The sequence below is a fragment of the Mauremys mutica genome, chromosome 1 (assembly GCF_020497125.1).
Source record: "Mauremys mutica isolate MM-2020 ecotype Southern chromosome 1, ASM2049712v1, whole genome shotgun sequence".
Lineage (NCBI taxonomy): Eukaryota > Metazoa > Chordata > Testudines > Geoemydidae > Mauremys > Mauremys mutica.
This window is the reverse complement of record NC_059072.1, coordinates 307,140,845-307,167,191: the sequence shown is the minus strand read 5'-3', so window position 1 is coordinate 307,167,191 and position 26,347 is coordinate 307,140,845. Positions and strand designations below refer to the sequence as shown.

The 26,347-nt window shown below is 44.6% G+C and overlaps 1 protein-coding gene across 1 annotated transcript in view; it reads right to left on the bottom strand.

The window, feature by feature from the left end:
- Nucleotides 1–6,324: 6,324 nt before the first annotated feature.
- Nucleotides 6,325–26,347, bottom strand: part of LOC123361664 (histone-lysine N-methyltransferase SETDB2-like) — a 93,361-nt gene continuing 73,338 nt past the window's right edge. Inside the window, exons 23-27 of the mRNA XM_045001723.1 lie at nucleotides 17,010–17,068; nucleotides 12,476–12,542; nucleotides 9,680–9,802; nucleotides 7,884–7,955; nucleotides 6,325–7,176 (exon numbers count right to left, since the gene is read on the bottom strand). Of these exons, the coding sequence (XP_044857658.1) occupies nucleotides 7,040–7,176; nucleotides 7,884–7,955; nucleotides 9,680–9,802; nucleotides 12,476–12,542; nucleotides 17,010–17,068 (458 nt within the window). The 3' untranslated portion in view covers nucleotides 6,325–7,039. The remainder of the gene's footprint in view (nucleotides 7,177–7,883; nucleotides 7,956–9,679; nucleotides 9,803–12,475; nucleotides 12,543–17,009; nucleotides 17,069–26,347) is intronic.

The following is a 26,347-nucleotide window of genomic DNA, read 5'->3' as shown; positions in this document are numbered from 1 at the left end:
ATATAGAAAGGAGCATAAACTCTGGCAAATGAAGTGTGAAAATATAATTAGGAAGACCAAAAAAGATTTTGAACAGCTAGCCAAAGACTCAAAAAGTAATAGCAAAATTTTTTTTAAGTACATCAGAAGCAGGAAGCCTTCTAAACAAACAGTGGGGGGCCAATGGACGATTGAGATGCTAAAAGAGCACTCAAGGACAATAAGGCCATTGCGGAGAAAATAAATTCTTTGCATCGGTTTTCACGGCTGAGGATGTGAGGGAGATTCCCAAACCTGAGCCATTCTTTTTAGGTGACAAATCTGAGGAACTGTCCCAGATTGAGGTAGCAGCAAAGAATCCTGTGGCACCTTATAGACTAACAGACACCAGATTGAGGTGTCATTAGAGGAGGTTTGGGAACAAATTGATGAACTAAACAGCAATAAGTCACCAGGACCAGACGGTATTCACCCAAGAATTCTGAAGGAACTCAAATGTGAAATTGCAGAACTAACAACTGTAGTCTGTAACTTATCATTTAAATCAGCTTCTGTACCAAATGACTGGAGGATAGCTAATGTGATGCCAATTTTTAAAAAGGCTCCAGAGGTGATCCCGGCAATTACAGGCCAGTAAGCCTGACTTCAGTACCAGGCAAACTTGTTGAAACTATAGTCAAGAACAAAATTGACACATAGATGATCATAATTTGTTGGGGAAGGGTCAACATGTTTTTTCTAAAGGGAAATCATGTCTCACCAATCTGCTAGAATTATTTGAGGGGGGTCAACAAGTGCAGTATGTGGACAAGGGGGATACAGTGGATATAATGTACTTAGATTTTCAGAAAGCCTTTGACAAGGTCGCCTCACTAAAGGCTCTTAAGCAAAGTAAGCAGTCATGGGATAAGAGGGAAGGTCCTCTCATGGATTGGTAACTAGTTAAAAGATAGGAAACAAAAGGTAGGAATAAATGGTCAATTTTCAGAATGGAGGAAAGTAAATAGTGGTGTTCCCTAGGGGTCTGTATTGGAACCAGTCCTTTTCAACATATTCATAATTGATCTGGAAAAAAGGGTAAACAGTGAGGTGGCAAAATTTGCAGATGATACAAAACTACTCAAGATTGTTAAGTCCCAGGCAAACTGCAAAGAGATACAAAAGGATCTCGCAAAACTGGGTGACCAGGCAACAAAATGGCAGGTGAAATTCAGTGTTGATAAATGCAAAGTAATGCTGTAAGGGTCCGGGTCCCCTTATCCGGTGAGGGGTCGCTCTTCACCTTCGGGCACCTGGGATCCAGGCCGCCTCACTACAGGAGGCTTGAGTAGCAGTTCAGTCTGCAAAGCCCTAGCTTAGGGCGGGGCAGCAACCAACACAGGGCTCAGACCCTCAGGCAGGGCTGAACAGCAGTTTAGTTTATAAGCCCAGGCCCTAACTCAGGGCGGGGCAGCAACCAACACAGGGCTCAGACCCTCAGGCAGGGCTGAACAGCAGTTTAGTTTATAAGCCCAGGCCCTAGCTCAGGGCAGGGCAGCAACCAACACAGGGCTCAGACCCTCAGGCAGGGCTGAACAGCAGTTTAGTTTATAAGCCCAGGCCCTAACTCAGGGCGGGGCAGCAACCAACACAGGGCTCAGACCCTCAGGCAGGGCTGAGCAGCAGTTTAGTTTATACGCCCAGGCCCTAGCTCAGGGCGGGGCAGCAACCAACACAGGGCTCAGACCCTCAGGCAGGGCTGAGCAGCAGTTCAGGTAAGTCCAGGCTCCTAAGCCTGAGCGTTGGGGTTGAGGGGGAGACTGCCACCCGTGAGTGGGGTGGCAGGGGGGACACAGGCCCACCCACTCCACTGTGTCCCAGCCCGGGGCCCTAACAGCGGCGTGGATCCGCTGTAGTCAGTGGGGATCCTGGCCGCAACACACTGACATAGGCTCAGGGTCAGCGTCAGCCAGACTGGGGTCGGCTATCCCCGGGCCACTTCCATTCTCCCCCTCCACTGGTACCTGTGTCGTTGCGGCTTCAGCAGGGGGGTCTACCAGCATGGGCTCCTCAGGAGATGGGTGTACCGGTGGGCTCGACTCCTCCTCGGGGTACCGAGCTTGGGGCAGGCTCGGCCAGTCCTCCTCGGGGTACCGAGCTTGGGGCACCGAGCTTGGGGCAGGCTCGGCCAGTCGTCCTCTGGGTACTGGGTTCGGGGCAGTTTCGACCAGGCGTCCTCTGGGTACCGGGCTCGGGGCAGGCTTGCTTCGGCAGGAGCTCGGGCACCAGCGTCTGTCTCCTCCCGCGGTCGGGCTCCAACTGAGCGCTGGGCCCGGGCTTTTGTACTTCCTGTCCCGCCCCTTGACTTCCGGGGGGCGGGGACAGGTGGCGGTGGCTCCGCCCACTGAGGCAGGTGGTCTGGCTTGTCCCTCTCAGGTGTGCCTGGGAGCCAGGCCGCCTCACTACAAATGCATATTGGAAAATATAATCTCAACTATACATTTAAAATGATGGGGTCTCAATTAGCTGTTACCACTTAAGAAAGAGATCTTGGAGTCGTGGATAGTCTCTGAAAGCATCCACTCAATGTGCAGTGGCAGTCAAAAAAGCAAACAGAATGTTGGGAATCATTAAGAAAGGGATAGATAGTAAGGCAAAAAATATCATATTGCCTCTATATAAATTCATGGTATGCCCATGTCTTGAATACTGTGTGCCCCATTCCAAAAAAGATGTATTGGAATTGGAAAAGGTTCAGAAAAGGGCAACAAAAATGATTAGGGGTATGGAACGGCTTCCGTATGAAGAGAGATTAATAAAACTGGGATTTTCAGCTTGGAAAAGAGACGACTAAGGGGGAATGTGATTGAGGTCTATAAAATCATGACTGGTGTGGAGAAAGTTCTTTATTTCTCATAACACAAGAACTAGGGGTCACCAAATGAAATTAATAGGCAGCAGGTTTAAAACAAATAAAAGGAAGTTCTTCTTCACGCAGCGCACAGTCAACTTGTGGAACTCTTTGCCAGAGGATGTTCTGAAAGCCCAGACTGTAACAGGGTTCAAAAAAGAACTAGATAAATTCTTGGAGGATAGGTCCATCAATGGCTATTAGCTAGGAGGGGCAGGGATGGTATCCCTAGCCTCTGTTTGCCAGAAGCTGGGAATGGGTGACAGGGGGTGAATCATTTGATGATTACCTGTTCTGTTCATTCCCTCTGGGGCACCTGGTATTGGCTCCTGTCCAGGATACTGGGCTAAATGGACCTTTGGTCTGATCCAGTATGGCCATTCTTATGTAATAAACTGTGATTATGGCTAGTTACTCTCCATTGTTGGAATCAGGAGTAATTGACTGTTTCCTTAAGGGTTGCCTACAGTGAGAAATCGTTTTATTCCTGAGACAGAGGGTCTGGGGCCTCTGTCCACAATTCGTAGTTCATGATGACAAACACTGCTTAGGGGTGTTTACTAATTGTACGTCTAGACTTATAGCGGCATGTAGCCACTGCATGCCCAGCTAGCATAGCTATAAATAGGGCTCTACCAAATTCATGGTCCATTTTGGTCAATTTCATGGTCATAGGATTTTTAAAATTGTAAAATTCATGATTTCAGCTATTTAAAGCTGAAATTTCACAGTGTTGTAATTATAAGGGTCTTGACCCAAAAAGGAGTTGGGTGGGGGGAGGGGTCACAAAGTTATTGTAGGGGAAGGGTGTGGTATGGCCACCCTTACTTCTGTGCTGCTGCTGGCTCGGCACTGCCTTCAGAGTTGGGCACCTGGCCAACAGCTGTTGCTCTCCGGCAGCCCAGCTCTGAAGGCAGCGCAGAAGGGTAGAAATACTGTGACCTCCCTAAAATAACCTTGCGACTCCCCCCCCACACACTCCCTTTTGGATCAGGACCCCCAATTTGAGAAATTTGGGGCAAAAATTGGTCCTGCTAGTGAAGGCAGGGGGCTGGACTCGATGACCTTTCAAGGTCCCTTCCAGTTCTAGGAGATTGGTGTATCTCCAATTATTACCTAAATGTTGGCCTCCCCTGTGAAATCTGTGTAGTATAGAGTAAAAACACATAAAAGACCAGATTTCACAGTCTGTGACATTTTTCGTGGCTGTGAAATTGGTCAGGTCCTAGGTATAACTAGCAGTGTAGATGGTGAGGCACAGCTTAGGTGAACAGAGTGCCCTACACGCCTGAACCCTAGGGTATAAACCCTACATGCCTCTCTCTGCCCAGCAGTGCTTCTCCTAGCTACATTGCTACTTTTAGCAGTGGAGGGTCCTGCTACTGGAGCCATTCCCCCTGCAGCAAAAGGCTCCGGCAGCAGGGAAATTAATTAAGCCTTTCAAAGGCCGCCATTAATCATTGTTCTTGGGTTTTCTGCCGCCCAAATGCCAGTCCTGACCAAAGTTAATTGTAGTTAATAAAACCTCACCTTGCTGCATACAGACACATGAGGGACACCCAGGGAGAGGCATGTCTGAACATACAAGCTGACCCTGTGATAGGGACTCGAAAAGCAAGCCCTAAGGACAGCACAAGGGTGGCTGCTATCTGGCTAGCAACTGTCACTGACAGGCAGACCAGAGTGGTCAGAAAGAGGGGTTGGAAAAGTCATTCCCACCCCTCCCTCCCCAAGCTGGGAATGCTTTATTGAGTTCAGCTAAGTGTAAATCTAGATGTTAAGCAAACAGTTTCTTTTGTTTTAATACTACTTTTTAAAATCTTGTCTTTGTTAAAATTTGTATGGGTAATTTCACAGACGTGTCTCCAAAGAAAATAAAACCCAGGAACCTCTAAGGAGAGGCACTGAAAAGCAGAGTTTCTGGAACATACCACCTCCCATGGCCCTCTCTCCTCCACCTGGGTTAAGAGCCATTGACAAGGCATCCTGTCCCTGTGAACTAAGTTGCTGTTAGGCTGTGGTGAGTGAACACAAATGGGGAAACTGAGAAGACAAGAATTGGCTGTGGTGTGAGTCACACTGGATAAAATTATCAAAATTCTGTTTTCAAAAGTTGCTAAGGAGCCTAAGTTCTCCTGAAGTTCAATAGTCTTATACTCTTAAACCACTTCAACAATTTTGAAAATGCTGCTCAGTATCATTATCCAAGTTCTTTCTACTGTGAGTACATCTAGCCTGGAGCTGGATATGTAATTTCTAGCTCATGCAAATGTATATGTGCTAGCTTTGCTCTAGCTAGCTGCAGCAGCACTGGGAAACTGCTGGAGTACAATCCCACCCAAGATCCAGCGTATTTGGGTGATTAGCCTGCCTGCTGCCAGTGCTGCCATGGCTACACTGCTATTTTTTAGCTAATTTGATCAAAGCTAGTGTGCCTGTCTACTCGTGCTGGAAATTACACCTCCAGCTCCAGTGTTGACATAACCCTCAGATGTAGATTTGAAAGCCAACCACTACAACAGGAAAACAAGACTAGCACAAGTAAAAGTAGAGCTATGAACATGCATAGCGTGTTATGTACATTTGTTTGACATACTAATATTTTAGCACCGGGGTAGGCAACCTATGGCACAGGTGCCGAAGGCGGCACGCAAGCTGATTTTCATTGGCACTCACACTGCCCGGGTCCTGGCCACGGGTCCAGGGGGCTCTACATTTTAATTTAATTTTAAATGAAGCTTCTTAAACATTTTGAAACCTCATTAACTTTACATACAACAATCGTTTAGTTATATATTATAGACTTCTAGAAAGAGACCTTCTAAAAACGTTAAAACGTGTTACTGACATGCGAAACCTTAAATTAGAGTGAATAAATGAAGACTCGGCACAGCACTTCTGAAAGGTTGCCGACCCCTGTTCTAGCACTTCTCCATCTAGCAGCTTTTCCACAGAAAGGAGAGATGAAAGACTTGTCAGAATGTTGGTAACTTGCTTTTGTCCTTGGAAGTAACATCTTCAAATAGTTCCATCTATCAATCCCTGAATTTAGGACTCCTGTGGCATATTTTGGCTGTCTACAGGCAACAAGTAGAGCTATGCAATAGAACTATTGATTTACACTAATGACAGAGTGCATTGTTAACTTTGCAAAATAGTAAGTGAAGTGTTAAATGCACTAAAATATACTTAGTTTTTTAAGTGTAGTTTAATTTCATTTATTTCATACTACAGCAGCAAAGGTTCTTTAGTATATTTAAGAATAATAAAATCTTAATCTCCTGTTGTACTGTCTCTTCTGTTAGAGCTGAGCTATGAAGTATGATGAAACCAGGGGTTTTGTGAGAATCAGCAAGGCTGTGGATTAGCAGTGAGAACCTACAAGGCTGTACTGTGAACAGTATTTTGGTGCATAAACTGATTTTGTCACTAGTTTTCTTCAATACACAACTTTCTTTACAAAAACATTTTATTGTCAAGTTTTTCGTTAACTTGCAATTTTGTAACTAAATGTACTGCTTTTCTGTATTCAAACAATTTTAATATAATATGACAAAATAACACATGGAAGCCATAAATGTTCTTACTGCAGTATTTGATTCCCTAACTATTTTACATAGAATGATTTTTCAGAGGATGATCACCAGCCAGCCTCAGGTGTTTGCAAGCAACTAATGGACACCACCTCTCACCATTGCAGTTAAAACAGAACTACTTAAACATTAACACACCATAAATTGAGAAAATGTCATAAAAAAACCCTTCTGCTTCAAGTGCAAGTCTTGTTAAATTCCTCTTTGGAAAGCCTTAACAATTTTTAATAATGATTTTGTCTGCTATGATAAGCAGACATTGAATCACAGACACAACACATGATAGGGGGCTGCTGCAACTGAAGTGATTTTAAAAAGTGGCTTGTGGAGTATTTAAAAAAAGCTTGTACAGACAGTATTTAAATTTAAGTGTTTATCACTCCTTGAGCCACAGTAAAAATTAAAAAGGAAAAGGACAAATAGTTATTGCAAAAGTGAGGTATAAAATATGAGTAAAACACCCAATTGTTTTTCTGTTCACCCCTATCTCTGAAAGTCACTTTAATACACTGACCAGATGCAGTTTCTGTCAGTAGAAAATCTTTAATATGGAAGTTGATATCAAGAGAAGTATTGGTTATTCAGACACTGAACTAGATGCACTAGCTATATTTTCCTGGAAAGGAATTACTTCTTTTAAATCTTGCAGTAGCTCAATCTGAGTATCCAGTCTTTTCCGAGTTTCCAGAAGCTCCTGAAGTTTTTCCTCTGTTCCTATAATAAGAAAAAAACAAAAACAAAAAAACATTTTTCACATTGTTTTTTTTAGGTTACAAACATTTCAACTTGCTAACACTGTACCTGAGAATAATTGCCACTTCCCGCCGTCCCCATTGGCCTGGAACGGCAAACCGTGGCCAGTGGGAGCCACGATCAGCCGAACCTGCAGACGTGGCAGGTAAACAAACTGGCCCAGCCCACCAGGGTGCTTACCCTGGTGAGCCGTTTGCCAAAGGTTGCCAATCTCTGACCTATTGCAATCGGGGAAGGAGAAGGGTCTGTTTAAACTGTCACCCTGAAAGACATGAGTTCTGTCTAAAATAAATGGCTGAGTGGGAACCTTGGAGACATATAGGAGAAGAAACAATGCATTCGGAAATCCAGTGATATCAGCACATCATGTAGGAGAGAGGCAGGGTCCGCTGAGTCAAGAAGTCAGATGAGGTTCTTGATACTCAAATAGTTAAAACTATGGAAAACCCTCTTGTCCTGTTTCAAATAAGACAGACAAACTTGTGCAATATTATGTTTCTAAGGATAGTGATGCCAATGATTTCACCTGGGCGTTCATACAAATTAAGAAAGCTTTGATTTTAAACTGATACACTATACCATAACCATCAGAAGAATAACCTTAATTCTAATAACCACTTCTTTGGGAGTATTACTTTATATAGTAGCATATATATATATTTACATACCTGAATGAACATTTGTAAGTATATTTTCAAACAGGCTACAGTCAAAAAGTGATATTACTGTTTCCTCGTATTCTAGGGGTTGAAAAAAAAGTTGATTTACTGTTACATGTTAACATAGAGGAACTTAAAAATTGCACAATGGTAACTACCCATCTGTACAGTACACCAATTGTTTTAATTATGAGGCTTTTAAGCTCAGAAAGCTAGAATGCTGGGAAAGATACTAATCACCCTTCTGCCATTTTATACCAAGGAAGAAGTGTCAATTTCACAATTTTACTTCACTAATTTCCTATGGAAAATAAGATGTAAATGGGATTCTCATTATGTTTTACATACAGTCTGCACCCCTTTAATAGGGATCCATTTAAATAGGAGCTGTTTGTCTGGTACCCAAGTTCATGTAATGTATTTAAGTTTTAAAATCCAGTTATTGCAACACTTCTGGGACCATGTGCCACATGATAGAAGTGGCTGGAAGCCAATTTAACTGCTATTTGCAAATCACATGATATGAAAGTGCCCAGTCAAAGACGCTAATACATTGTTTGTTTACATTTCTAAATGCATGAAGTGACTTTGTAGCATCCTTAAATAGTGTTTATTAACATAATATCATTAAATTAAGCTTTAGTGCCAGGTTTTCCCTCAGTAAAACACAGATAATGCTAACACACCTCACATGGGTGTTCAGAGGATTACTTAGTTCAGGTGCTGTGAGATTCTAAGATGTGAATAAGTATTTTTTTATTACTTCTGGCAACTTTTGCTATGCAAAAACCTCTTCTTTTATGAGGGAGATTTAGTTAATTGGGTTATTTCTCTTTCCTTAACAGTGTCGACTACATTAATATCCTTCATCCCCAAAAGGATATAGCAGTAGACTATTCTGAAAACTAAGGCCTGGTCTACACTGGAGGGGGAATCCATCTAAGTTACGCAACTTCAGCTATGTGAATAACGTAGCTGAAGTTGACATACTTAGACCTACACACCGCAGTGTCTTCACTGCGGTGAGTCGACTGCTGCTGCTCCCCCATCGACTCTGCCTGTGCCTTTCGCGGCAGTGGAGTACAGGAGTCAATTTATCACGTCTAGACTAGACACAATAAATTGATTCCCGCTGGATCAATCGCTGCCCACCGATCCGGCGGGTAGTGTAGACATACCCTGAGAAGGCTAATCCCCACAAAGTGAAATCTGAACTTCTCTTTAATGTTGCTTTGTCCATAAGATTGTTAAGATGGGTTGACTGCTTCAAGAACAGTGTTTTGTACAAGTACTGTAGCTATATCTGAACCCCCAATATATTTTAAATTAATGTTAATCTAAATAATCTATTACAAGACTTAATGCATTCTTATGCAATTTTTTTCATATGCTGTAACGATCTTTAACAAAGATTGCTCATCCCTCTGTAATGAAATAAAACACAACCCCAGTCCAGATAAAATCTTCACAACCTTTCAAACACCCTTTTCTTAAAATGCTTGGTACATCTTGCAGCGTCCCTGGGATCTGGCAGACTAAGCTGTGTGTGTATGTTGGGGAAAGGGGCTTGTTTAACAAATTCCAGACTTGAGGCGCTTTCACAGAGAATGACTTGTTGGCAGTTTCTTGCCCCCATGCCACTAACACCCCACTGAAGTAGGATAGCAGAGGAAGCGAGAGATGGTCTCTTAGATAACCAACACCCAAACCATTTAGGTGAATATGACCCCGAGTTAAAAGTACCAAGAATTACATGGCTCAACTCAGAATCTGTCCAAAGCAGAGTTCCTATTTGTTCACAGTACCTGTTTCTGAAGTGTTGTCATCCATCAGTTTTTCCTTTGCAAGGTGAAGTGTGTCTAGCATTTCTTTAAATATGCCATCCAGAAGTCCAGCCTGCTTGCACTTCCTAAGAAAGTCTATTCTTGCTGTTAAAATATAGAACACACACTTCTACTGAAATTGTCTCAGCACAGTTACTGTAGTTCATTGTATCTCAAAGTCCTTTACACCAGCGCTTCTCAAAGCCGGTCCGCCGCTTGTTCAGGGAAAGCCCCTGGTAGTCTGGCCCTGTTTGTTTACCTGCCACGTCTGCAGATTCAGCCGATCGTGGCTCCCACTGGCTGTGGTTCGCCGCTCCAGGCCAATGGGGGCTGCGGGAAGCGGCACAGGCCGAGGGATGTGCTGGCCGCCCTTTCCTCATTGGCCTGGAGCGGCAAACTGCGGCCAGTGAAAGCTGCGATCGGCCAAACCTGTGGATGTGGCAGGTAAACAAACCAGCCCGGACCACCAGGGGCTTTCCCTGAACAAGCAGCGGACCGGCTTTCAGAAGCACTGCTTTACACTAATTGTAGCAGCTCCTATTCGCGCTCTCCTGGATGCGACTGAACATGGCTAAACTAATGGTTCTAATTCTACCTCCTTAACCATTTCAGATGAGGCACTGAAAGGGTCAGAAGCCAATAGGCACAGGGCCAGTAATAAACGCCTCTCAATTCCAGGCAGGCAAAGTGTATCACCACAATCCTTCATTAGATTCATATTCCTCCATGCATCTCTCAGTCTGGTAAATCAGATAGCTTTCACTACATCCTCTCTTAATGCTGCTGCATGGTTTGATCAGGAATGGGGAGAAATGGTTCTAATAAGGAACAATTTGAACAGGATTTGGCTGAAGAATATCATCCGTTCCTGAACATGGATCTCCCAAATGACACAGCAATTCACTTGCCTTATTGCAGGTCCACTTTATATGGCAACTTTGCGGCTGTTGGAAAACTAGGAAAATATATGTTCCCGTTTTTAACTCAGTCTGTCTCAGGACAGTCATCAATTATGCTAAAATAAATGGGCTGTTTGAAAGGAGGAACATGTGTACACTTTGTATTAAAGTGTGCACCTCCTTTGTTTTGAAAAAAGATAAACTGTCTCTTTGTTTGAAGGGTTTGAGTAAAGACCTCAGGAGAAGGTATAACAAATCCCATTATTAAAGCATGGGTCCTCAGGAAAAAGAGCTGCTGAGTACGCCGGGCAACTTTGGAAAACACGCCAAAACCAATAAATTACTGTTCGCTCTGTGTTTGTTTCTTTCGCAGGACATTTTCATGAAAACAGGCTGTTTTTACAGGATTATTTGCTCCTGCAGGTTTTTTCCCCACTTCAAATCAGGATCTTAGGTTTTGACATCAGTTAGTTATTGTGAAGAGGATTATGAGGATGCAGCTCTAAGGATTAGGACTTCAGGTGAAGAATAAATTACAGGAGCAAGTGTCAGAGTTAAAACACTGCTTTATATATAATTTTGTTATTGGTGGGACATTAAGAGAAAGAAAGTACAGCTCTGCTTATACCAGATATCCTATAATATATAAATAAAACGTTCCAGCATTTTCTATGAGGGTCTTCTGCTTGTTGAAGTACAGTTGTAGCAGTAATACAGAGTGGTATAATTTTTAAAAAACAACAACATGGTAATGTATTTCAAGCACACTGAATTTAGCTACCATATACCGTAGGTAAATGCCACTTTTGCCTCTTTAATACAAACTCTCTCATTATTTGGAAGAGTAATCCCAATGGGTAATTACAACAATGTTTTTTGTGCAGTATAAAACATTGAAAGGAACGCTACCTACTAAGCAGGCTGCTCGATCACTTGCTTTACTACAGAAAGATGCAATTACAACAGCTAAATCAAAATAAAACACACATGTTACAATGCATTTAATAATACAGTGTACATCCACTATTCAAAGACTGTGCTTCCCTTTGAGGTAATGACTGCAATGGTGGCCTAAAACATTTTGAGGGGCTGGTTATCAACCAGCAATAACTGGAAACGTCTTTGAATAGTTTTTGTACGGAAATGGGCTTGACATCGTCTCACCTGTACTCTTGACTGGCTACTGGCCTCATCTCCACATCTTGCTAGCCACAACTAAGAGGATGTTCATAAATTAGATAACACATTTTTTTGGTGACTTTCAAGACCCACCTACCCCTTTGTAACACTCTAACAAATGCAGAATTAAGCATGTGTTCTATAACTTATGAATATCCCCTAATGGTTACCTCAACTTCTGGCCCCATTAACCCATGTCACACCAGCCTTCTCAATAACTCTACTGCCTGTTCCTCCTTCCCCTTTAAAGGAGGCTAATGTTAATTTTCCAGCTAAGAGTAATTTTCCTTTCTAAATGTAATCTCATTTCATACCTGGAGGGAGGGAAGGGGAGGGGGCAGAAGCTGAGCCATCCATGTTTGCTGTGGGCCTACTGATGAGGAGTTCTGAGCCCAGCAGTCACTCACGGTAAAGGGATTATATAACCACTGGGAAATAATTGACTCTTATTGGATAATAATGGCCCTCAGCCAAAGCAGTGGGATTTGCTTCCTGCACAATTATTTTGAAATCACACAGCTGTTCTGCAAATCAGAACCCCACTCCCTTGCCAGCATGCAGAGAATTGGCCAGTGGAGAAAAAAAGGAAATGTATAGCTGTGATTCAGCTGCTAGGCCTCACACTGATCTCACACTGGCCATTTTAGTACAATTTATTATAGCATCAAATCATGGTAATAATATTAATTATTTGTCAAACCTTTGTGTTTGTTATGTTTTTTCCTTAAAAGTCGTAAACTATTTTCTGCTGCTGTCTCTTCTGTACTCTGTTCAAAACAAAACAAAACACTGTACGTTTATACCAGTAGGGACGTTTACTGCTTAGAGGAAAGAAAACAACTATTTCCACATTTACTAAGGCCACAGCTACACAACCGACCTACAGCGGCACAGCTGTACCGCTGCAGCTGCGCTGCTGTAAGGTCTCCTGTGTAGCCGCTCTATGCCGGCAGGAGAGAGCTCTCCCCAAACCACCCCCAACAAGCAGCGGTAGCTGGCAGGAGCGCGTCTCTCGACGACGTAGTGCTGTCCACACCGGCACTTTTGTTGGTGAAACGTACGTTGGTCGGGGTGGGGTTTTTTTCACATCCCGGGCTGACAAAAGGTTTGCCAACAACAGTGCTAGTGTACACAAAGCCTGAGAGAGAAAAACGGCCAGTATTAAAATAGTTATACCCAGTTTTTCAAAAAGTCATTCATTCTGTTTGTTTACAGTCAATTAAAAAGTGAACAACTAAAGAAGAGCAACAAAAATAGTCTGACTAAAAAAAACCCTCTAAACTGACCACCACCCCTTTCTATTTTTAGTGTTCTGTTCTCTCTGAATAACCAAAATAAACCCATACCGATATGAGCTGTACGCGCTGTGCTGGTATAATAGACGTGCCATTCTAACATTTAATTCACACATCCATAGAAGTGGAGAAGGTGTTAGAAAGACACGAAGCTGTTGGAATATTTTTTACACTTTGGACTATTCCAGCTCATGGAGGTGTTTCTGGTTAGTCCTGTGACAAGTGATTTATGTTGAATTAACTAAATGCATATGGAGCCCTTCTACGTCTTATCTCCCGTGTCTGTATTCATTTTGGACGTACTCTAACGTGGGAGAACTGTGGAAGCAGCACTGCATGCATATTGGGACAAATTCATCCCTGGAGTAATTCCACTGTTTTGTAGCCCAGCGTCTCCTACATTTCTGAACGGCTGGGCTGCAGCTCATGGAGATGGATCTCCTCCCACCCCCGCTAGCAAAATTTGAGGCCATATGCAGCAAGGTTGTCTCCACTATTGAGATTCAACCCGAACAGACTCCTACAAGTAAGCCTCAGAATAAATTTCTCCCCTCAAAATCATCCCTGGAGCTGCGATTCCCCTACACTTTGAGGAAGTGATCAGGGATGAATGGGATAAACCAAATGAGGGCATTCACATTAACAAAAAATACCTCAGGTTCTATAAGATTCAGGAACCAAAGGACCCTATTCAGAAATACCAAAGGTTGACACCTCTGTAGCAAAGTAAAAGATATGGCCATCCCCTCAGAAGGGGAGTCCGATCGTAAGATAGAAAGATGGAGGCCACTTTCAAAAAAGACTTTGAGGCCTCAGCCCCCTCAGGGCTTCCCTACCAGCCACCTGCTTTGCAAGGGCATCGCTCTCCTGGTTGGAAGATCTCAGGACCCGTAAGGGTAGAGATCACCCTGACTTTGACTCTATTTTAAAGAGTTTTCCCAGCAACAGCATTTGTAGGTGACACCTCAATGGATGCAATGAGATTCTCAGCCAGAGCCATTCTCAGTAACCAGGTGCCACCTATGGCTCTGACCCTGGAAGGTTGATACCCACTCAAAGCAGGTGTCTATGACCTGCCAAGTTTACAGACTTCCTTCTTTTTTGAGAAAAGCTAGATGAAGTAGTGGCAGACAGTGTGGCAAAATCCAGACAGTCTCTCCTGATGACACGTAATGGCTTCAGGAAAGAGTACAGACAGGCCCTCAGACAGAGATGCTCCTTTTAGCCTTCATCCTCACAGAAATACCAACAAAAGGAAAGCAGGTTCTCCAAAGGAAAGCCACAGAACAGAGATTTGAGGTGAAAGGTCAGAGGGAATCCCACCCCTCCCAAAGCTTCTTTATGGTAAAGACTGCATAGGCCTCTGCCCAGAGCTGAAACTAGGGGGTAGAATTTCCCATTTCCTGGAGAAATGGGTTGTATCAATCACAGACAAGTGAATTAGGGATACTCCCTCGAGCTATGGGCTCTACCTCATCTGTTCCCCATCCAGTCCCCCATCTCCAACAACCCTGGAAAGCACAGTCTGATCCAGAATGAGATATCTCATCTTTTAGATATGGGCAAGATTCTCAGGGTTCTATTAGTCCATCTTCTTCATTGTTCGACAGCGCACAGGGGCAACCCAAGCCATTCTCGACCTCAAAAGGCAACAAGTGGATGAAGAAAATGAAGTTTTGGATGGAGACCCTGGCCTCTACTGTGTCATCCATGTTCCAGAGGGATCTTCTGACTTCAATGGATCTGGTGGATGCATACCTCCATATTCCTATCAGACTGCGTCACCACAGATTTCTAAGGTTTGCTTATGGCAGGTAGCATTATCAATACTGGCCATTCCCATTCGGCCTGTCCTTGACCCCCAGGATCCTTACAAAGAAGGTGGTAGTAATCATAGCCAGACTCAGGGCACAGAGTGTCTACACGTATCCTCTCCTGCACCACATCTGGAGCAAAGCTCCATCCCTGGCAACAGAGCATGGGGGCCATGTCCCTGATGCTGAATCCCCTGCAAGCACACTGCTTTGTTATCAATGTCAAGAAAAGCTCCTTGACTCTGTCCACAAAACTAAGTCACCTGGGAGTGTACATAGAGATTTTAATAACAAAGATCTACCCATCACTAGAGACAGTGCTTTCCACATTGTTCTGGAGCTGCACAAGGCCCATCAGAGCACTGGGCCTTCAACTGTGAGGCCTCCTAGTGTCATGCACAGAGGTCACTCCATGGGAACAACCACACATCAGGCACCTTCACAGCTTCATCTTAAAGGTGTGCGACCGCTCCCCATAACACTGGAAGGATCAAGTAAAGATCCCGACACTGGTGCTCAGCTTCTGAAAATCATGGTCAGCCCAGGGCAATGTCCACAAAGGTATGCCCATATGCCTTCCAGATCCTCTGGTTCTCACAACTGACACCATCCTGGAGTTCTGGGAAGCACACATAGGAACCCAAACAGCTCAAGGCATCTGGAGCCTGGAGGAAAGAGCTCACAGAATAAACCTGGTGGATCTAAGAGTAGTAGTAGACTACACAAGAAGATCAGACTCCCTATTCATATCTTCCCATCTGAAATGCTAAGGACTCAGAACGTCCAAGTCCTCCATTGCTAGATGGATTATGCTATGCATTGTGGAGGCTAAAAAGGCATCCGAGATTCTGGTCTTGGAGTTGTAGCAACTATTCGTCTGCTGAGGAAAGCTTGATATGGCTTCCCTGGAAACAGTTGGTAACTCTCCACCTGTCTGCTAGAGGGGATGTCACCACGCACAGAGCATCCTGCTCTCTAGAAGTCAGCGTGCTGCTCTCCAGCTGAGAACCAGAAGACTGAGCTATGATTTTGTCCTGAACACTGATCTCGGTGTGGCAGTGCACTGCATCCAATGAGACTCCTGTGCCAGCACTACGTTTTTCATGTTTAGAATGTATCAAGACATGAGTCTGCATGGTCTGTCATTTTAAATATTTTCATAATCATGGGTGCAACTCAGGATCCTGGACGCTCCCTTCAGCTTTTTATATCCATAGACCTATATATATGTGTATTTGTAGTGCACTCGGGTGGAATCTTGGCCCCACTGAAGTCAATGGGAGTTTTGATGTGGACTTTAATGGAGCCAGGATATCACCATAAGAGTCTAAATAAACTGGAATTAGAAGTCTGCTTTGCAAGAGGTACAAAAAATGCAGGCATGATTTGGACTATGGCCTTCATGAGAGTCCAGATGCAGTCTTAATATCCAAGTTTGAGAGAACCTTCGTGTTAAGAATTAAAATCTGCACATATAGTTGTAGTTTCTCAAATGAAGCAGTGCTAGTTGAAATCAATGTGACTTATTAAAAATAAAGAGATGTAACTATGCCCAATGCAGGTATGGTGGTAATGCCAAATTTGGCCATGCAAGACCTCTGTGTTTAAGGAAAAATCACCTTTCCCCTATGCCTCAGAATCCTAGTGCTCTGGTATGGCCAACTGTCGAATCAGCCAATGGTGTCATGGCATCTCGTGTGTTCTCTTGTGTCCTGGTACTTTACAGAAGAAATACAACTCAGGAGAAAAAAACTTTCTGTATAAACCAAGATCACAGTCACAGGGCCAAAATCACCCTTGGTTTAAGTGGCCCAATTTCAGTGCAGTTGCATCAGATGACACTGAGGTGGAATTAGCTCCACCCAAAGTAACTGTGAATGTGAAATGTATTGCTTCAAGGGAATTATAAGACTGAAGTAGGGAATAAGAAGTTGCTGTTTAGGAAATGCGGCTGCTCCTGTGCGCAAGGCACAAGTCATTGCCTGACTTTCCATTTTTGGAATATGCTAACACAATCTCTTGCAGAAGTCTAGCTAAACTTGTAACAACACAAAGTGGATTCCTCCATGTCTTTAGCTACAGTGGTGGTTTAGGTTTTAAATAAAACTGCTTGGATTCAAATTACCCTTTTTTCCGTGAAGGTGGAAGATTTCATTCCATGCCTGTTCCTCTTATTGTCTGCATCTAGAAATCAAGAGACAATTCTGTAAGAATGTAACGTTCTTAGACAAAAGATGATCATTTCACACTTAATTTTGACATCTCTATTTCTGAAGACTATAAAGACACACACTCTGGATAACAGTCATAGTATATTTTAGCTTAGAATCATAGAATCATAGAATTTAAGATCAGAAGGGACCACTATGATCATCTAGTCTGACCTCCCGCAAGATGCAGGCCACAAAAGCTGACCCACCCACTCCTGAAATAATTCTCTCCCTTGACTCAGCTGTTGAAGTCCCCAAATTCTGATTTAAAGACTTCAAGTAGCAGATAATCCTCCAGCAAGCCACTCCTGCCCCATGCTGCGGAGGAAGGCGAAAAACCTCCAGGGCCACTGCCAATCTACCCTGGAGGAAAATTCCTTCCCGACCCCAAATATGGCGATCAGCTGAACCCCGAGCATGCGGGCAAGACTCTCCAGCCAGACACTCAGGAAAAAGACTTTCAATATCCCAACATTGACCCTCGGTACTAATTACCAGTGGTCGCACGTTACTGACCTATTGACTAAATCACGTTATCCTATCAAACCATTCCCTCCATAAACTTATCAAGCTTAATCTTAAAGCCAGAGAGGTCCTTCGCCCCCACTGCTTCCCTCGGCAGGCTGTTCCAGAATTTCACTCCCCTGATGGTTAGAAACCTTCGTCTAATTTCAAGCCTAAACTTCCCGACTGCCAATTTATATCCATTTGTTCTCGTGTCCACATTAGTACTGAGCTGAAATAATTCCTCTCCCTCCCTGGTATTTATCCCTCTGATATATTTAAAGAGAGCAATCATATCTCCTCTCAACCTTCTTTTGGTTAAGGAAAACAAACCGAGCTCCTCAAGTCTCCTTTCATACGACAGGCTTTCCATTCCTCGGATCATTCTAGTGGCCCTTCTTTGTACCCGTTCCAGTTTGAATTCATCCTTCTTAAACATGGGAGACCAAAACTGCACACAGTACTCCAAATGAGGTCTCACCAACGCCTTGTATAACGGGACTAGCACCTCCTTATCTCTACTAGAAATACCTCGCCTAATGCATCCCAAGACCGCATTAGCTTTTTTAACAGCCACATCACATTGCCGACTCATAGTCATCCTGCGATCAACCAGGACTCCGAGGTCCTTCTCCTCTTCCGTTACTTCCAACTGGTGCGTCCCCAGCTTATAACTAAAATTCCTGTTAGTCATCCCTAAATGCATAACCTTACACTTCTCACTATTGAATTTCATCCTATTACTAATACTCCAGTTTACAAGGTCATCCAAATCTCCCTGGAGGATATCCCGATCCTTCTCCGAACTGGCAATACCTCCCAACTTCGTGTCATCCGCAAACTTTATCAGCCCACTCCTACTTTTGGTTCCAAGGTCAGTGATAAATAGATTGAATAAGATCAGACCCAAAACCGAACCTTGAGGAACTCCACTGGTAATCTCCCTCCAACCCGACAGATCACCTTTCAATACGACCCGCTGCAGTCTCCCCTTTAACCAGTTCCTTATCCACCTCTGGATTTTCATTTCGATCCCCATCTTTTCCAATTTAACCAGTAATTCTTCATGCGGTACCGTATCAAACGCCTTACTGAAATCAAGATATATTAGATCCACCGCATTTCCCTTGTCTAAAAAATCTGTTACTTTCTCAAAGAAGGAGATCAGGTTGGTTTGGCACGATCTACCTTTCATAAAACCATGTTGTAATTTGTCCCAATTGCCATTGACCTCAAGGTCCGTAACTACTCTCTCCTTTAATATTTTTTCCATGACTTTACATACTACAGATGTTAAACTAACAGGCCTGTAGTTACCCGGGTCACTTTTTTTCCCCTTCTTGAAAATAGGAACTATATTAGCTAATCTCCAGTCAAACGGTACAACCCCCGAGTTTAAAGATTCGTTAAAAATTATCGCTAACGGGCTTGCAATTTCACTCGCCAATTCCTTTAATATTCTAGGATGAAGATTATCCGGGCCGCCTGATTTACTACCGTTAAGCTGTTCAAGTTTGGCTTCTACCTCGGATACTGTAATTTCCAACCTGACTTTCTGACATTTCAGCTGGCTATACATTTCCATGAAATCTAAAATATTGCCTAATCACTAGAGCTGCCTAAAAAGACATGTAAATCTTTGTACATTTCCTCTAGGATTTCCTTTCACCTAATTTAATTATAAAGCAAACTTCAGACTTTTAACTCTGCACTGCAGAGTAAATTACCCCTCCCAAGCTAGGGCTAACAGAAGGAAGTAAAAGATTTATTTAAAAAAAAGAAAAACTTCAAATCAGAGTTGTTATAAATAGTTCAGAAAGCAGTTTTAATCTACAAATGAACCCATGTTTATTTTAATACAACTCATGACTAGAACTATTTTATGCATGTAAATTTACTCTGAGAAATGTAGCATACATCACCTCATATACAGTGGTCTTTCAAACTATAACCAAGCAACCTCCTGAAAAACTCAGAAAAAAATCCTATACAGAAACCATTTTACTTGTGTGGCAGATTTTTGTTTGTTTGTAAAGTGTTTAATAAAATTTACATGAAAACAAGATCTTTAGTCTTGAAAGTTCACCTGCTCCCACTTCGTATTTGCTGCCAAAATGTGTCAGACTTTCTTAGATATCATGCTAGCTCCCCTGGAAGTGATTCCACCATCAAAAACAGAGAATAATGACTTCTGGCAAGGAATAAGCAGCAAGAGCATGTGAAGTATTGAGAAACAAAGATCCTGTTTTCATGTAAATGTCCCTAGTAACTAAAACAAAACAAAACAAACCAACCCACCAACTGGAAAGAGAAATGAAAAAGAAGCTATATAGTCCCTCTTTATTTTTAGAATCAACTGTCTCCTGTGTGGTCAAATGTGTGAAGGTATTACTGGTATGTACCATTCTTTTGGGAGGAACTACTCAGTCCATTCTTGATAAGTGGGGCCAAATCTTCAAACCTGAGAGCCTAAAGTTAGGTATATAATTAAGTGACCCAATTCTCATTGGTGCTGAGCACCCACAGCTTCCATTGACTCAAAAGGAGTTGTGGGCACTCAGAACTGTTTAAAAATAATTATATCATTTATTTAGGCACTTAACTTTAGTCACCCAAGTTTGAAAATGTTCATTCATGCACATAAAGTACTGTTCACTAAGAGAGCTCCACTGTCTAAGAGTGCCTCATTGACCTGTAGCCATACCGTCTTGTGCTACGAGCCCATCAGCTCTAACAAATTAAGCAAGATTAGTACTTGGTGGAGATTCATTTGGGTTTAGAACACAATATAAAAGCACCCATGGCATCAATTAAAAACACATTTCATAAAACAAGAAATCAGCAAATCAGCAGAGCCACCCCCAACAAAAAAACAAAAGCACTTCCCCTTCTCCAGAAAAATGGCTCTCACTGCATTTTCCAAATGAAAATAGATAGAATTTTCAGCATTCTTTGCAGGTCAATTGCTCCAAACTATCTAAGACCAATGTGAAGGAAGAAGTATGCTTCAAAGACTCCCTCATGGACAACACTCTGCCTCCGTCCCCTTTTAAATTGAAGGCCTCCAGCTTAAACACCTCTGCTGATATCAGCTGCAGCAGTGTTGCATTGGGAAAGAGGCTGTTCTCAGGCAAACAAATGGTACTATTGCACTTTTTTGACCTGAGTGGCTAGTAAAATTTTGGGTCCCTGAGGATGTTCCCATTGGAAGTAGAAATTGATGGCGTTTGGCATTGTCTTCGATGCAATCTTGTTTACTTATGAAGAATGTATAAAATCCTTCTCTAAATGCAGGAGGAACCAAGAAAAAAAAGGAGCAGTTCCTTAGGGTTGGTCTACACTCTATGAAGTTAACTTGACCTAAGTCATCTTGCATCAACCTATTTGTGCATGTGTCTGCTCAAATTTGTGTCCTGCCAACATAAGTGCCCCCTTACAGGGATGCAGTAACACCATCTTCCCAAACAGCATTGGGTCATGGTTGACCTACTGTGGTCAATGCAGTGCAAGTGTAGACACCATGTAACCTATGTCCACCCTTAACAGCCCTCCAGCAGCTGTCCCACAATGCCTGACACTGACCACTCTGGTCACAGTTGTGAACTCCACTGTCCAGGGGGCACAGAGACCAGAAGTAACTACCCCCTTTAAGACCCTACATATTTTTTAATTTACTTTTCTTTATTGCCCAGCTTGGTGAACACACCTTGCAGCTCTCCTTTGTTGGGTGCAGCTGCTCAACTGACCATGCTGGCTACATGCTCCAGATGTGCTTCTGCTTGGAGCAGACAGGAGGTATTGGCTCTCTTGGGCCCATGGGAAGAAGAGGCTATGGAGCAATTGTACAAACATTGACCTCTACGAGCAGATTGCACGGGGGATGCTGGTGAAGGGGTACGACAGGGCTCAGCAGCGGTGCTGTGTGAAAGTGAAGGCTCTGTGGTAGACCAACATAAATCTGGTGCTGAGCTGCAGACCTGCTGCTTTTTTAATGAGTTGCATGCCATATTTGGCAGACACAGACACGCCCCCCTCCACCATACACACAGAGCACTTCGGATACCTCCAAGGAGCCCCAGACACAGACCTCTGCTGTGTTCCCCCAGCAAGGAGGATGAGGGACATGCAACCTGGTGGTCCAGCTATGCCACAAGCAAGGATCTTTCCGAGGCTCCACTGCAGTCTAGTCAATCCAAGCAGCTGAGCATGGGTGAGCCCGATGTCGGGGAAGGAACCTCAGGTAAGTATGTGAATGCATGTCCCATTACAATGTTTAAATGTGCAGATGCTACCCAACCCCATTGTAGCAGGACACAGATATTGACTTTTCAGTAATTTGCTCACACTAGAAGAGGTAGCTATACAACAAGCAGAGGTAGAGTTGTTATCTGCTTTTCATTCCCCTGTAGACTTAGTTGGGGAGGTGGGGAGAGGGGCACATACAGAGCAGTTTGTATGGACACACAAGAATGTCCCTTGAATCCTGCTGGGAGGTCGCAATGAAACTTTCATGGAAGAACTCTGCAATCCTCTCCCAAAGGCTTCTAGGGATGGCTGCCTTATTTCTTCCTCCATAGTAGGACTCTTCCCCATGCCACTCCACAATGACTTTGGCAGGCACCATTGCCGTAAACAAGCTAGCAGTGTATGGGCCTGGATAGCTTAGGGACACCACCAGCAGCTGTGCTCTCTGTGTCTTTGTTGCCCTCATGAGCGAGATATCAGCTAGAATCACCACCGCCTATGGAAAGTAGCAGCAGTGCTCAGTGCCATTACCCTGCATCATACTCATAGAAATCTGGGCTGAAATTTTATTGTTTCATGCAACAGAACGATTCCTTCCTCATGGCCAGGCCTTCCCTCACTGGGCCACACAGCACCTTCACTCACGCTGGAGGGCGGTGCTATGCAGAGGCGCACTAGGGCTGAAGTGTCAATAAGCATGTCTTGTTTAAAACTTTAGCGGAGCAAAGGAAAAGAGTGCTGAAACTTAACTTTCACTTCCCATTGTGACTCGAAATACAATGATAGCTCTGGGTGTGCCATCTGTAACTGCTGCTGCTATGGCCCCTCCACCCCCACAGAATGCCTGACCATAATAAGGAGAAAGAAGAGGAAACAGGCGGATATATTCTAGTGCAGTGGTGGGCAAACTCTTTGGCCCGAGGGCCACGCCGGGGTTGCGCAACTGTTTGGAGGGCCGGGTAGGGAAGGCTGTGCCTCCCCAAACAGCCTGGCCCCGCCCCCTTTCTGCCCCCTCCCACTTCCCACCCCCGACTGTCCCCCTCAGAACTCCCAACCCATCCAACACCCCTGCTCCTTGTCCCCTGACCACCCCCTCCAGGGACTCCCGCCCCCTATCCAACCCCCCTGCTCCCTGTCCCCTGACTGCCCCGACCCCTATCCACACCCCTGCCCCCTGACAGCCCCCCCGGGACTCCCACCCCCTATCCAACCGCCCTCTGCTCCTCGTCCCCATGCCACCTCCTAGGACCCCCCGCCTCTAACTGCCCCCCAGGATCCCACCTCCTTATCTACCCCCCCGTTCCCTGACTGTCCTCCTGACCCCTATCCACCCCACTTCCCCCTGACAGGCCCCCCCGAGACCTCCACTCCCAAACCCTGTTTCCCATCCTTTGACCGCCCCCCCCAACCTCCACCCCATCCAACCGCCTCCTCCTCCCTGACTGCTCCCCAGAACCACCTGATCCCTTACCCAACCCCCTCCCCCCCCCGCTCTCCACCCCCTTACCAGCAACAGGAGCTCGCAGCCATGACACCTGGCCAGAGCCAGCTGCGCTCCCCATGCTGCCCAGTGAAAGCGGCGGGCCAGAGCGTGGCCTGTGCAGCGGCGTGACAGCAGGGGAGGGGGGAAAGCGGGGGAGGGACCGGGGACTAGGCACCCCAGCCGGGAGCTCAGGGGCCAGGCAGACGGTCCCACGGGTTCGTAGTTTGCCCACATCTGTTCTAGTGAGATCCTGCAAGCCAGTGCTGCACTGGGCCTGAAGGGTGAATGTTGCAGACAGTATGGAGAGAGGCCCTGGAGTGGAAGAAGATGCATCAGGACAAAATGGGGCTTCTCTGACAGCAAACACGAATGCTGCAGACTCTTACAGACCTACAGGTCCAACAGTCACAGTCTCCCTCCCTTTACAGTCAGTGGAGAACTCCATTCTAGCACCTGCTCCGCAACATTCCACGTGACATCAAGGGCTTCATCCCTAAGCCTACCTTTACATGCTGGGGGACAATAAGGGGAACCACAGCTTCACATACGCTCACCAGTGAGAGCTATGATTGCTGTATGTGTAGCCAAAATGAATGAAAACGGCCATGAACGTTCTTTCCCCTATTCTGTTCATTTATTTCAGATATTTTTATTCTGTTTGTTTTTTAATTGCACATTGGTTTTTTGCACCGCTTTTGGTATGCAAGAAACATCTATATTCTGGTAAATAATTCATCTTTATTACTTAACAACACATGCTGCAGAATGCCTATTGCTTCTCAAAGCACTCACTACTTGTTCTTGTACAGAGTGACAGAACTCAGGATCAGTGGCGAACAGCGTACTAATTATAATTGTACAGCAAGCACTGCAGAATTAATAGGTGCATTAACAGACAGTGTTATCTTCATAAATGTACACCAAGCACCACACAATTCCTAATAGCCACCAAAACTTCAGGGCCAGGTAGAGCACAGCAGTCTGTCATGCCACACTGCTATGCCTGACTGTTAAGTGCTCTTTCAAGGCTTCCCTCAGCCGCATAGCTCTGCATTGAGCTCTTCTACTAGCCCGTGTGTCTGGCTACTCCAACTCAGCAGATAGCCACTCCACCACTTCCCTCCTGGCAGCAACTTTCCCGCCTATGCCTCACAGATATTATGCAGGACAAAACAAGCAGCTATACCCATTGGGATATTTTTCTCACTGAGATCCAATCTATTGCATAAACACCACCAGCGTCCCTTCAATCTACTAAAAGCACATTCAACTGTCATTCTGCACCTCCTAAACTGGTAATTGACTCTTTCCTTAGCGTTGTTGAGGTGGCTAGTGTATGACTTCATAAGCCAGGGGAAAAAGGGATAGGATGGGTCCTCTAGGATCTTTACTGGCATTTCAACATTGCCAATGGTAATCTGCTGGTTGGAAAAAAATGTCCCTGCTTGTAGCTTTCTGAACAGTCCTGTGATCTTAAAGATGTGAATGTCATGCACCTTCCCTGACCAGCCAACAGTGATATCGGTGAAGCATCCCTGGTGATCCACCAATGCTTGTGTAACCATAGAAAAGTAGCCCATTCTGTTGCTGTACTCTGGTGCCAAAATAGGGATGTGCGTGCCATCTAGTGCCCCACTGCAGTTCTGGAACCCCATTGCTGCAAATTCATCTGAGATGAATTGGTGGGGGCAGGGATAGCTCAGTGGTTTGAGCATTAGCCTGCTAAACACAGGGTTGTGAGCTCAATCCTTGAGGGAGCCAGTTCAGGATTTAGTTGGGGATTGGTCCTGCTTTGAGCAGGGGGTTGGACTAGTTGACCTTCTGAGGTCCCTTCCAACCCTGATATTCTATGTCTTGCACATTACCAAGAGTCACAGTCCTATGCAGCACAAGACAATTAATGGTCCTATACAGTTGCATGACACAGTGGCATCTTCCAACTCCAAAATGATTTCCCACTGAATGGTAGCAATCCTGCATGCTGAGCTATCACAGAGCAAACACCACTTGCTTCTCAACTGTCAGTGCAGCTCTCATTCTGGTGTCCCTGCACTGAAGGGCTGGTGCAAGCTCAGCCCACAGATCCAGAAATGTGGCCTTCAACAGCCAAAAGTTCTGAAGCCACTTCTCATCATCCCAATCCTGCATTACAATGCGATCCACCAGTTGGCGTTTGTTTCTCAGGCCCGGAAGCAGCACTGCACCATCTGCAGCTGCTCCATGAATGTCTCCAACAACCTTGAACTGGTTTTCACTAGGTCCCACAGCAATCTGTCTTCCACCAAATCGTCATATCCCCCATTGTTGTGGTTCTTCTTGTGGCTCTGCAAATACTGAAGGATTCTTCATCCTGTGTTTGCAACGCTCATGACAATAGTGCAGAGCTGTGAGGGCTCCATGCTTCTGTCAGAGAAGGCGAACAGTGAGAAGTGCTATGCAGTTTTGGGGGGGGGGGGGTAAAAAAGGTGCAAAAATTATGGGATATGGATGGCATTATGGGATGGAGAAAGTTGCATGATGGGAACTTAACCCCTTGCTTCCAGTCATCCCTGCACGGCTAGTTTCTGCCACATCGTGCATCGCCAAAGTTTCCCAACAGACAGCGCACCAGATGATGGCGAGTTGCCCAATGGAATTCCTACCTTGATGCAACAGAGAGTGCATCCACACAAGCACTCCTGGTGATATGCACAGTGCAAGGAGCCATGTATACACACCTATCAATCTGAATAGGGTTTTAGCTCAACCCACCTACCTCACAACATCTCTTCCTACCTCAGCTTTGTCCATCAACCTGATGAGGCCTAAAATGGTGTCACTCATCAATCAGACCAAACTGAAATCAATAATTTCAGATGAGGGAGGGATAGCTCAGTGGTTTGAGCATTAGCCTCCTAAACCCAGGGTTGTGAGTTCAATCCTTGAGGGGGCCACTTAGGGATCTGGGGCAATAATTGGTCCTGCTAGTGAAGGCAGGGGGCTGGACTCAATGACCTTTCAAGGTCCCTTCCAGTTCTAGGA